Source organism: Saitoella complicata (assembly GCF_001661265.1).
Source record: "Saitoella complicata NRRL Y-17804 unplaced genomic scaffold SAICOscaffold_28, whole genome shotgun sequence".
Classification (NCBI taxonomy): Eukaryota; Fungi; Ascomycota; class Saitoellomycetes; order Saitoellales; family Saitoellaceae; genus Saitoella; species Saitoella complicata.
The window spans coordinates 20,227-31,896 of NW_017567019.1; the positions used below are offsets into that span (position 1 = coordinate 20,227).

Below are 11,670 nucleotides of genomic sequence, written 5' to 3' on the forward strand. Positions count from 1 at the left end.
CACCACCACCAAACCTCATACACACCCACACCATGTTCACCCGCTCCCTAAACTACCGCCAACGCTCCCGTCTAACAGCCTCACTCTTCGGCACAACAGCCCTCCTCGCATTCCTCGTCGTCGCGGCACCGTCAATTCTTCCATGTCCCGCACGCAAGGTACAGAGGACTGGGTTTAGGGGGGTGAAGGGGGAGGGGGCAGAGATGGAGGGGAAGAGGGTTGTTGTCTTGGAGAGGGAGGGGTAGGTTCGGTGAGGAGTGGGAAGCAGGAGACGGCTCCTCGGTGTTGTATGGATTGCCGAGCAAATTTGAAGGAGTAGGAGTGGGGCGGTATTGCATTGTGTGACCTCAAGTGCTGAGGATCACTGCCATTCAACGTCAGGGATGAGAATATCATGGTGACGCACGTCTCAATCTAAGTCCGAGACGAAAAGGCCGCAAACGTCGGCCGAATGATCTCTAGGAGCATCGGTATGGGACCCGGCTTCAAGCATATATACCCTATAAGAAGCGCATCGATAACATTCTTTCCACGCGCTTTTGAATCAAATGGAAGTGAAGGTACCTTATACTTTCTTTTTGCCTTTACCTATAGAATATAACTAGACCCGTATCGACCGTCTTTTGGAGTTTGGTAGACAGCTCGGCCGCGGGTGTGACAGCTCAGACGCTGAACTCTCGGGGCGGGCTGCAACCCTCCCTTGGCGACCCATTACGCGCCTCCTGTGTGCTTCATCGTGCCGTTCAGATGTCTCCCATGTGTCGTGCGTACCTCTGGTAGCTGCTGCTGTGCGGGTCCGACGTGCTCAGCTCCACCCCTCGACGCGTGCGTGCCAGGGCAGCCATTTGCGGTCCCATTCTATGCTCATTCTCTCGTCCATCCACTCAAATCAACTCCACATCCCCACTCACAACCCACTTCCGAACCGCACTCCACCTCAAAATATAAATCGCCCCACCCCTCAACTCAACCATCTCCTCCTCCCCTCCCTCCCCCTTCGCTCCCGTCTTGACACCCAACACATCCCCATCACCCCCCTCCACATCGCGTTTAACACGCACGAAAACCGCACTATCGAGATCGGGGGTTTCGATCATGCTGATACCAGCCGTGTTATCGTCCAAATTCTGGAGTTGTGGGTCGAGGGCGGAGAGGAATGAGGAGCGGTAGTGGTGCGTGAGGAGTGCGAGGTGTTTTTGTGCGTATTGCTTTTCGGTGCGGGAGAGGCGCGTTACGAGGTCTTGGGTGCGGAGGATGTGGAGGGGATAGCGATCGATCTTGTGGAGTCGTGCGCGGAGGTAGGATCGTACGAGCCATTTGACACGCTCCAGCTCTGTTTGCATCAATACGACTTTGAAACCTCCTCCTCCGTGGCCTTCGGCTTGTTCACTCATCGCTTCCTCGACTCTCATGATCATATCCTGTACCCGCCCCATGACTCTATCCAGCACTTCTGTCTCGAAGGGCAATAACTCTGGTGAGAGTCGTTCTGAGATGAAGGATTGGGTTAAGGCGTTTATGTCGGCTGTTGACGAGGGGGCGGAGGCGGGAGGGCGGTCGGCGAGGATATCGGAGAGGGAGAAGCCGAGGTCTGCGTCAGTCATTGTACGAGAGAATCTGTGTATGTCTGGTGCGTATGAGGAGGTCGAGGAGGCCCCGACTGAACGTCAGGCGGCGGGTGCAGGGGCAGGGGTTTAGGTTTTGGGCTCGTTCACCGTAGCTACCGTATAGGATAGATTCCCCAAATTCACGTTCGGGTTCAGAAAGAGGTAAGTCTCTAGTATTGTTGGAGATCCTTTATGGTTTCGTCAGCGTACTTCAGTACCAGCGGTGTTTGCCATTCTCTGAGAACTGCACTTGCAGTTCGCTATGGTACGCACGCCCCGACGGGCATCGTCCGCCATCACGTCTTGTCGCCCAGGTGGCGGCAAGCCGATGTTCGAAAGCTCTTGAAACTCGCTGAGCGCTACAGCTAGTAAATCTGATTTCTTCCAGGCTGTATGGTGGTGACTTAACTATAGGATCAGCTACAAGAAATCGATCGGGTTGAGAAGACCCGTGCTCTTCATCCCGTCATATGCGGAAGTGAAACGGCTCACATGATCGAACGTACATTCCCTCCAACCTTATTACGCTATGAAGCGCTACGGATTATCAATCACGCGCACTTTGTCCGTCAGAAGGCTTGTTGCGGGAGTTGACGACGGCAACGCCTGCCCAGAGAATCCCCGCGAGAAGAGATGAGCTTGACCTGACCGTGGGAGGATGTTGACGCTGAACGTATACTGACTCCCGGTTGCGTTCTGACTGAAGTAAGAGGGTCTGCAGGCCGTAGCCTACGACTGTGAGTTTCTGCTTCGCCAACGTCGGGCCGCAACTTAGGCTTACCCCGGAAACCTTCCGGAAAATAGAGTGTTTCCTCGATACGGATACGGTTGTGCGGAAGGCTTAGCAATCGAAGCTCGCACAGTCACGCGGTTGATTGTCGGTTGAGCGGTACGTTACGAAAGTGTAGGGCTTGTGCCGCAATCCACATGCCCCGGCCATGGCCTTGAATGAGGCTCCTTTACTTTCAACTTGCTGTTCAGGCAGGAGCTGCAATGTATAAACTCGTTCATGAGAATAACCGGAGCTACCCGCTAGGATGGTATTCTTCCAGGCGTTCTAAGACCTCCGACACGTGGAACATTACTGACCTTACAAATGTATTTCAGACAACTGCCGGTGGGAAGTTTCCATGACGTGGCGAACACGACGAGTTGGTTTGAAGGCTAGGCCCTTCATCGCTGGGGAGGACTGTGGTTACTCATACTTCCAGGTATATCCTTGATATTGACGATTGGTCTGGTCTTGTGGGCACAAATCGCTGGAAGGAAGGTCGATTTGCCTGCTGCGAGGGATTTGTCAGTCGGCGAAATTGTTGCCGTCTCACAAACGCCGGATGTTCAAAGATCGGGGTATGGCAGTGATACGAAAGCAAGGAAGTCTTTCTTGGAACGTCCTTTCACTTTCGCTATGAACTGCCCTGGTGCGTATGGTGTCTTTCAATCCAACGAAGTGAAGCGTTCTTATGGCCCACAGTCGGCTGTACATTTTTCAAACGCTAAACGCACGGAAGAACAAGAGAATTATCCTTTGCATTAAGTTTGGACAGCGAGGCGTCGGAGGAATTGTGGAAGCTGGAAAGAGTACTTGCTATCGTTTATTGTTTATCGATCGTACGCAAATAACAAATGATATCTTGATCGAGAATCGAATTTCGAGCTCCACTCCCACGGTACCGGTCGCTCAGCCGCACGCCCCATGGTCGGATGCTCAACGATCAGGCAATAAGTAACGACCAATAATGCAACTTAATCATTGCCGGTATGTCTGATATGGGCGGCAGTACAAACCGCGAACGAAAGCCCCTTGCGCATGCCAGGTCTAGGTTGCACCTCCGCTGATCATGAGACCCAAGTTGAGATTGCACAACCTGGGCAATACCGAAGAAAACGACCTCAAGTTGAATGTATGCAAGGATCAAAAAGGGTTGTGGACAATGCACACCGCCATCCACCGAGATCGTTTGTATGACATCATGCCCCACCCCCGGTTTCGACCCCGCAGAGGATCCTCGACGTCGCCAAGGTCGCAACCCTAATTGCAATCACCATGTCTGATCCCAAATCCTCAGACTACATGAACGGCTCCTGTTTCTGCGGCCTTATTAAATGGAAGGCCGACGTCTCGAAGATCACACTCTCCGCCTACTGCCACTGCACATTCTGTCAACGAACCACCGGCGGCCCTTACGTTCACACCACGCACCATCCCTCCTCCTCCATCTCCTTCACCGGTCTTGAGCACGCTCAATCATCCGAATGGAAGCCTAGAAAACACAAGAAGCGCTGTGGGGAGTGCGGTGCGCCGTTTGCTTCTTACTCAATGGATCGGGAAAACTGGAGTGTGTGGAGTAGTGGGTGGCAACGGGATCACGATGGGATGATCATTGGTTGGGAACGGATCCGGCCTACATGTCATCAGTTTGCGGGGACGATGCAGATGAGTGTGAAGGAGTTGGGAGAATTACCGGTTTATGAGGGGTATGAGGGGAAGAGTAAGCGGTTGGACCAGAATTGACAAGTAGTTGTATGAAGAGGATATGTGATAAAACTAACAATAAGACCGGTTTGGTGGAGCATCTTGGTGTACCGGTTGTGTTGAGGTTGGAATCCGTCAACATCTCAGAGCGTGAGAAATCTTCCGTTTCTGCCCCTGGTCGCATCATCATGTCCATGGGCTGCACAATGAAGTTACTCAATTACAAAGATTATGTTCTTTCACACCTTGCCCTTGGGCAACCCTTAACAAGAACCTTACACCACATCTCCCTGAGATCCGGCGCGAGCATCTCGACGCTCACGACATCCCATCCACACCAGGGGTCAGCTTTTGTCGACATATACGGCCAATGTTTGGGCTTAATCTCATGGATCCTCTGGTCTCCCACGCCAGCCAGGGACTTCGCACTAACCAATGGTAGTTTTCGTACTCCATTGAATTGTGGGAGGAACAACATCGCTTTTACACGACTCTTCAGACCTCTCAGTCCGTCTTCAGAAACCGTCTCGAACATATCATTCGCGAAACTCTCGGAGCGTCCGCATATTTTCCACTCCGCTTCTGAGGGGCGTTTGCCCAATATCCACGTTTCTTCAATCATAGTCACCGGCGGCATGGGCGGCAGAGGTGGAGGGGGAGGACGGAGGGCATTGGCTAGGGACACGAGCCCTGGAAGATTGAAATAATCCGCCTCGGCGATCACCGCCTCTATGACCACCAGGTCCGAGGGAACGATGAGTCGACCACGTCGGAGGTAGGTCAACACAACCCTGAAAATCTCAGGATCCGCATCGATAAAAAGTGCCTCCTCCACGCTCTTTCCTCTGTTCTGGCTCAGTGAGCTGGAGGTGGAGGAGGTGGTCTGAGACGAGGGAGGAGAGGAACCAAACGTAAGGAGTTTCGCAAGGAATGAGGAGGGGTGCGAAAGAAGTGTGGCTCTTGTTGTTGCGAAGGGCGTGCCACCCACGTTGAGGTACAGAGGCTCGTTATCCGTGCTTGTGCTTGTGGTGTCAGAAGTTGCCGTTGTTGTGAGATTCGGAGACATGGTCGACGTCCAGCGTGCGAAATATGATCGATTCTGAATGAACTTGACTGAAGTGGACGGATTTTAGAACAAAGCTTAATCGTCAATGAAGGCTGAGCAACGTATTTATAACTGACGTTGACTCCCTTGGACATGTGCCAGGGCCTCTTGAACTTGTGACCTTTCTCTCGCATAGAGCGGCCCGTAGTACTCGTACATCTCGCTGCTTCTTGTCCTGTCCTGCTCTACATGACTGCAAGTGGTTCGACACGTTGAGATGATCCACTGATGTTCAATGGCTATAACTAAAGCTACTATAACTCCTCAAACCTACTCCATAAACCCACAAAACAATTACAAACGAAAACCCCATTCCAAAACACACTCTGCTCAGTCTGCTCACTCTCAATAATTTCAATTCAATTCAATCAAACCTCACACCCCATCCTGACCCACTCCGTATCAACCGCCGCCGCACCCAGGCCTCCAGCCCCACCCTCAACCTCCCTCTCAAAGCCGGCCCACATCATACCCCTAACAACCTCCGCACACTCCATATCCATGCCGTGCGTGTGTGCATGACGCGGGACCCAGACAACGAGCCTCTCGCACGCATTTTGTTCGGCGAAGTCGAGCAACGCAGTGAGAGTTGAACGGAGGGGTGTGAGGGAAAAGAGGTGGGAGAGGGGTGTCGAACGAGGAAGGAGAACAGTAAGCTCTTTCGATTCGGTGGTGGAGGCGGAGGAGGAACGGGAGGTGTGGGTTGTGGTGGTGATTATGGCGTGAAGGACGGGGGATGAGAGTGTCGGGAGATAGATCTCGAGGTTTTGGTGGTGCGTGGTAACAGTACGACCACGATGCGCGATGACATCTCCGCTGGTAGAGCTGGTGATGCTGGATGCGCTCGTTCCGTACAAATGGCCATTATCGGTATCGACGGGTGGTGTCGGCGGAAGCTGTCCGCCGACGATGTGGCCATGTATGCGCCCATTCCCGGGCGCAGTGCCGGAGCCGTGTGCTGGATTGTCTTTACTCTCCTCCCCAGCTCCGTCAAACGCACCACCCTCCACCGGCGGTGTCGGTGGCACGGCGTTGGTGTTGGTGCTCGTTGTTGGCACCGGTTGATTGAGTATTCGTATCGACGGCATGATAATTATTACTTAAACTCGAATTCAATTGATTAGAATAGGAATTGGAGATGTTGACGGTAGTGGAAGTGCTCGATTGAGTGTGATTGCGGAGTGTGGAGAGGGGGTAAGCTGCCATTCAAAGTTTCAGACGAAGACTGGTTGTTGTTGTCGGGATCGAAAGGCGGGTTGATGCTCTTCGATTCGAGTGATGAACGGTGTACTCGGTGCTCTGTTGGATGGAGGACTGGTCGTTCGATGGGGGTGTATGCTGTCCTGGCGGAGTCAGGGAGGCTTTAATCAACTGTGGCGAAGCATGGGGCGCAGCACGTCTGGTAGATTCGGTCGGCCCGGGGCGGCCGAGTTGCAGATGACCAAAAAGTGGACCCTGTAACGAAGACTCCTTCACAAAACAATGGCTTCTCTACGCCGGCCTCTACTCTCCCTGAGCCGTCTCCGACAGAGACCATGCATCCAGCAGTCAATAAGATCCTACAGCTTCCACCCATCCCCAGATCCAGCCGGTGCTCCTGCTCCCTCCGGCACTGCACCCACCTCAATTGCAGATATTCCTCGACCAAAAGCAACACTACATACACTCCGCCAACTTTACAAAAGGAAAATCCCAATCGCCACGATTACAGCACATGACTTTCCATCCGCACTTGCTGCAGATCAAGCTGGCACGGATCTGATCCTTGTTGGTGACTCATTGGCAATGGTCGCGTTGGGGTACACCTCGACAAATCAGGTCACCATGGAGGATATGATTCATCATTCAAGAGCTGTGGTCAGGGGTACGAAGTCGGCGTATGTTGTTGCGGATTTGCCGTTTGGGACGTATGAGGCTTCGCCGGAAGATGCTGTGCGGAATGCTGTGCGACTGATAAGGGAAGGAGGTGTGGAGGCTGTCAAGTTGGAGGGAGGAAAGGAGATGGCAGTGACGATTGAGAGGTTGACAACGGTGGGGATTCCAGTATTGGGACATATCGGGTTGCTGCCACAAAGACAAGCAGCGTTGGGTGGATTCAGGGTACAAGGAAAGACGGCAGCGAGTGCGGCACAGCTGTTGGAGGATGCGCTGGCACTCGAGAAGGCTGGCTGTTTTGCCTTGGTCCTGGAAGCTATGCCAGCCGAGATTGCTGAAATCATCACGAAACGCATCACCATCCCAACAATCGGTATTGGTGCTGGATCAGCGTGTTCAGGACAGGTTCTTGTACAACTTGACATGCTCGGCGCATTTGAGCGGTTCGTACCAAAGTTTGTGAAGCAGTATGAGTCAATAGGAGTGAAGACGAGACAAGCAATTGGGAAGTATATTGAGGAAGTGAAGGCTAGGAGCTTTCCTGCAATGGAGCATACATACCCGATAAAACCGGAGGAGTTGGAGAAGTTCAAGGCAAAGGTTGGGAGCGATTAAACGGAACGGTCTGCCCGCGCAGCATTATTCAATTGCAAGGGCCAATTGGGTGATACAGTACAATATATATGGATGTCGGAAGTGCAGTGAGAACGTGCAATGCTCACAACCAGCTGGAGAAAAGAGGAGGATATGAGAAATGGAGATAGTCTAATAGCATATACCTGCAAATACCAAACCTGAAATCATCATACAAAACCGTGAGATTTCCCGCCTGCATCACCTAGGCAACGCCGGCGAGTGTCTATGACAAGTCGCTCATGAAGTCGTGCGACATTTGATAATTTAATTCTCGAAAGGAAGCACTTGTGTCGTTATTATGGCTGCTGGCAGGCCTATACGCATCGGATGTTCGCAACTCCGGTGGCGCTGCAGCTCCTCGTATAGCTCTCTGAATAGCAATACCTCATCAATCTACCAAGAAACCCATCATGTCATACCCCTAATACCTCTCGATCTCATTCCTCAATGGATCAACCCTAACACTCCTCTTCACCGCAACAGTCCTCACCCCCCTCCCTCTCTTCTCCCCAGCACTCCCACCCCACGGCCACCCAACCAACCCCAGCGGCCCCGGAACCTCATACTTCAACACCCCCCTAACAACCAACTCAAACGGATGCTTGATAACCCTCTCCCACCTCCCCTTCCTCTCTTTCTCTTTCTCGCTTTTCTCCTCGTCACTTTCTCTTCTCGTACTATTCCCGAGACCGCCGGGGTCGGAGAGGTGGAGGGTTGAGATTGAGGTTGTTGTTTTGGAGGTGTTGCGCGTGACGAGGAGGAGTGGGTCGAATGTGAGGGCGGTATCGAGTGTCGTGCAGGAGCCGAGTAGCATCGTTTCGGAATCTTCGGGTGGCATTGGGTCTGTGCCGTGATCGTGGTGTCCTGGATCCGGATCCCATGGCCATCCGAGAAATGCTGCTCGTTCCTCCTCTCGTTCGTAGAGGTCGTCGCTGACGTACGCACTCTTCGCGAACAACGCCAAATCGACATCAAGCACACTCAACCCCACCAAATTTCTATTCGTCCCCTCCACGACGAGATCCATCATCAACTCGTCCTCACTCACAAGTACACTCACAATCCCTGTAATCGCAACATTTCGTAACTCCCTCGTCGTAACCACCGTGGCGCCGACCAAGCAGATCGCCAACACCACTAAGCCCACACACAACCCCACCAGCGTCGAGCGCGTACGTTTGAGATAGCGCTGAGACGCCGCATACCGCCGCCGCGAAGACGAAAGAAGCGGGTTTTGTTCATCATCCCCGTCTTCGCCATCATACGCAGACCACCCACTCGTCGCCGCATCAGTCAACCCCGTCACCCTCCTACTTCCCTGACTAAACATCCGTTGTCGAGGACTATGTGGTCGACTACTCGGAAAGTACGAAACAGGCAACCTCAACGAATGATAACTCGGTTTATATGCTGGTCCCCGCGGGTGGTTGTGAGCGTGGTATGATGATGGTCCGGCGCCTGGTATGATGGGGCCTTCGTCGGACATGATTGCGGCGCGGGAGGAGTGGTTGGGGTTGGTGTCGTAGAAGGGGTAGTCGTCTCCATCCAGTGGTTCCCGAGTGAATTTCATACTGCGACGTCCGCTGATTCCAGTCCTGCTTGAAACGATCGATTGTAAACTCGGTGTCCGCGCTAATACCCCCGGATGCGGGATATGCTGCTGGCCATGGTGCTGATGCTGCTGTTGGCTCTCATAGACGAAATCTTCATCTTCGTCAGAGGAGGATATTGCGGACGCAATCTTGTGTGCGAAGATATCCGCTTTCGTCGTATTCGCCGAATTGGGAGGGTTATGATGCCCATGCGCCATCCTCTTCTTCACTCTTGTCGCAGACGGCCGAATCGTGTCCGTGCTCGGCTTCGTCTTGACCCCCATCGTAGCAGCCGAACCCAACACAGCCGACCTTGGCGGCGGCGGTACAGGTTCCGTCTCGACGATCATACTTCGTGTAGGCACAGAGGTTGGTGCCGCCGGTGCCGTCCGTCTCGTCAATAACCCAACTCTCGCCCCAGAGCCGTGATGACCCGCCCCAATGCCAGCACCCTCTGAGCCTGATTTGTATCCTGATTCTGATTCGGAGGTTTCGGTTATTTGACGCAGATGTCGGTCGGTGAGGGAGCCTGCATTGGAGGATGCGGCGGAGGGGAGGGAGGGGGAGGATGTTTCGGTGACTTTTATTGGGGGTGGGATGAGAGGTGGGGCGGAGAGAGTTCCGGTTGGTGTTGTTTCTGAGGGTGGTTCGGATGTTTCAGAAACGGAGATCGATGGACGGTCGTCCGACATCGCAAGATTGTTGAAGAACGGTGCTTGAAAGTGGGTTCGTGTCGTCTGAACCTCACCCAACTGTATGGTTGTATGCTACCCAATCCCAGTCCAAACAGTAGTGAACGTAGTGATGGTTGGGAAATCCCAGGGGGAGGTCGTAGAACCAAGGCTCAAGCTAGGACAGCGAACGCAACCTCCGGTATAGCGATACCGGTATCAAAATGTCAACGAAACGGGCGGGAACGATGTTCAGCGTCACTCAGAACAAAATGAGCAAGGCTGTAGACCGTCGATTAGACGACAATGGCAACCCCTTGGCTCTGTCAGTCTGTTTGGTGCTGTGTTGTGCTTGGCTGCAGCCATTACAGTATGGGGCATGACCAATGCACCGTTATGCTGAATTACATGAAAGTGCAGATGTTGCAGCTCGTATTATACCTACATTGAGATTTTATTCTGAAGGAAGATATCTCCTCTTTTCTTCTGTTTGGTCCAGTTCATTTCCAGGTCGTCTCTCCCAAGAAATGTCGCTACGCGGTTGCCTGCAACGCGACTCGACCAGACCCAGGAAGAGAACAACAACAACACCAACCAACCACAACCAGTCAGTCAGACCAGCCCAGGAGAAGGATATCAATTGCAGGAGCGTAAGGACGTGACAAAGACCGCTTCTACGGTCACTTTGCCACCAACATCCACTACCTGGACTGCTGCGCATCCTTGCGACAGACCCACCATCAACAAACATCCAACTTCGGTGTCTTCGAAGCTCCGGCAGCACAATACAATCACCGCGTCGCTCTTTACCCCCAGTTTCTCTGATACTATATAACTTCTGGCCTTCTCGAACGAAAGCCGATGAATAACCAACCATTCAACGACTTCGACTCACCACGCAAAATCCATCGCTCACCATCACACCCTACGGAAACCACCACCTCAACGACCGCATCCTCCGCGGCCGCATCATCATTCGCTATCCCGTTCCCACCTAGCGAAAAACGCTCTTTACTCCGCGCACGCCGAAAGACACTCGCTTCCAGCCCAACGACGCAGTACACTCCTTCCGCACAACACCGCGTCCCGTTGGCCGACACCACCAACACGTCCGCACATCGGAGAATCCATACGACTGACGCCTCCCCATCCCGCGAAATCCTCAACGGATCTCCACCACCACTACACAGTCTAAGCCTCATGAAACGCTCCGACGGCGTGTTGAATCTCGACGAAGCCTCCCTCGGCTCGCCACTCGCGAAACGGAATCCGAGGGAGCGGACGCACAGTGGGACACCCAAACGCGCTCTTTCCCGCTCCTCACACCATGGACCCCCCTCACACCGTTCCAATGCCTCACTCACAAACTCGCACTCAGCCGGAGGAGGAGGTGGCGGGTTCCAGTTCGCGACCCCCGGCACGCCCGTAAACGGCCTCAACAAAATCCGCCGAACGATAAGTGTGGATAATTTGGGTGGAGGACCAGGTGGGCTCAATATGCACCGTGATTCACCGTTTGGTACTCCGGCGGGTCTGGGGAATCCGAGTATTCATCCACATACGCGGCAGAAGGCGTCGATGAGGGGACCGCATCCGTTGAGTCATGGGGAGTCGATGGTACCCAATTCTCCGGCTCCTCCGGCGTTGGAGGGGACTCCGTTCGCTTCTTCGGCTTCCCGACATCCACAGGCGCAGAACATCAATATCC

At 53.4% G+C, this 11,670-nt stretch overlaps 7 protein-coding genes across 7 annotated transcripts; 3 read left to right on the forward strand and 4 right to left on the reverse strand.

The window, feature by feature from the left end:
• Positions 1–32: 32 nt before the first annotated feature.
• On the forward strand, positions 33–418 carry SAICODRAFT_10137 (uncharacterized protein; the record flags this gene model as incomplete). The annotated part of the gene is made up of 2 exons (XM_019165182.1): positions 33–241; positions 382–418. 2 exons carry the CDS (start codon positions 33–35, stop codon positions 416–418), a joined length of 246 nt encoding a protein of 81 aa, XP_019021191.1.
• Positions 419–554: 136 nt separating this feature from the next.
• SAICODRAFT_32072 (GINS complex, Sld5 component) lies at positions 555–1,622 on the reverse strand (the record flags this gene model as incomplete). The annotated part of the gene is made up of 1 exon (XM_019168100.1): positions 555–1,622. A coding segment is annotated over exon 1 (715 nt), but the record flags the coding sequence as incomplete, so codon positions are not given.
• A 1,833-nt stretch (positions 1,623–3,455) lies between these two features.
• SAICODRAFT_32073 (uncharacterized protein) lies at positions 3,456–4,163 on the forward strand. The gene has a single exon (XM_019168101.1). It carries the CDS (start codon positions 3,655–3,657, stop codon positions 4,120–4,122), a length of 468 nt encoding a protein of 155 aa, XP_019021193.1. The 5' UTR covers positions 3,456–3,654; the 3' UTR covers positions 4,123–4,163.
• SAICODRAFT_32074 (POZ domain-containing protein) lies at positions 4,097–5,296 on the reverse strand. Its single transcript, XM_019168102.1, has one exon. It carries the CDS (start codon positions 5,147–5,149, stop codon positions 4,313–4,315), a length of 837 nt encoding a protein of 278 aa, XP_019021194.1. The 5' UTR covers positions 5,150–5,296; the 3' UTR covers positions 4,097–4,312.
• Positions 5,297–6,107: 811 nt separating this feature from the next.
• SAICODRAFT_32076 (uncharacterized protein) lies at positions 6,108–6,489 on the reverse strand. Its single transcript, XM_019168103.1, has one exon. The coding sequence runs from the start codon at positions 6,392–6,394 to the stop codon at positions 6,179–6,181; it is 216 nt and encodes a 71-aa protein (XP_019021195.1). The 5' UTR covers positions 6,395–6,489; the 3' UTR covers positions 6,108–6,178.
• Positions 6,490–6,642: 153 nt separating this feature from the next.
• On the forward strand, positions 6,643–7,868 carry SAICODRAFT_67925 (ketopantoate hydroxymethyltransferase). The gene is made up of 2 exons (XM_019170345.1): positions 6,643–6,779; positions 6,822–7,868. Exons 1-2 carry the CDS (start codon positions 6,671–6,673, stop codon positions 7,676–7,678), a joined length of 966 nt encoding a protein of 321 aa, XP_019021196.1. The 5' UTR covers positions 6,643–6,670; the 3' UTR covers positions 7,679–7,868.
• Positions 7,869–8,120: 252 nt separating this feature from the next.
• SAICODRAFT_27790 (uncharacterized protein) lies at positions 8,121–9,983 on the reverse strand (the record flags this gene model as incomplete). The annotated part of the gene is made up of 1 exon (XM_019167057.1): positions 8,121–9,983. One exon carries the CDS (start codon positions 9,981–9,983, stop codon positions 8,121–8,123), a length of 1,863 nt encoding a protein of 620 aa, XP_019021197.1.
• Between the last annotated feature and the right edge of the window lie 1,687 nt (positions 9,984–11,670).

Coding starts and splice junctions, on each gene's coding strand:
- SAICODRAFT_67925 (XM_019170345.1), top strand. CDS start 6,671: ATGGCTTCTCTACGCCGGCCTCTACTCTCCCTGAGCCGTCTCCGACAG. Junction 6,780..6,821: donor CCCATCCCCAGATCCAGCCG/GTGCTCCTGCTC, acceptor CCTCAATTGCAG/ATATTCCTCGACCAAAAGCA.
- SAICODRAFT_32076 (XM_019168103.1), bottom strand. CDS start 6,394: ATGGCAGCTTACCCCCTCTCCACACTCCGCAATCACACTCAATCGAGC.
- SAICODRAFT_32073 (XM_019168101.1), top strand. CDS start 3,655: ATGTCTGATCCCAAATCCTCAGACTACATGAACGGCTCCTGTTTCTGC.
- SAICODRAFT_32074 (XM_019168102.1), bottom strand. CDS start 5,149: ATGTCTCCGAATCTCACAACAACGGCAACTTCTGACACCACAAGCACA.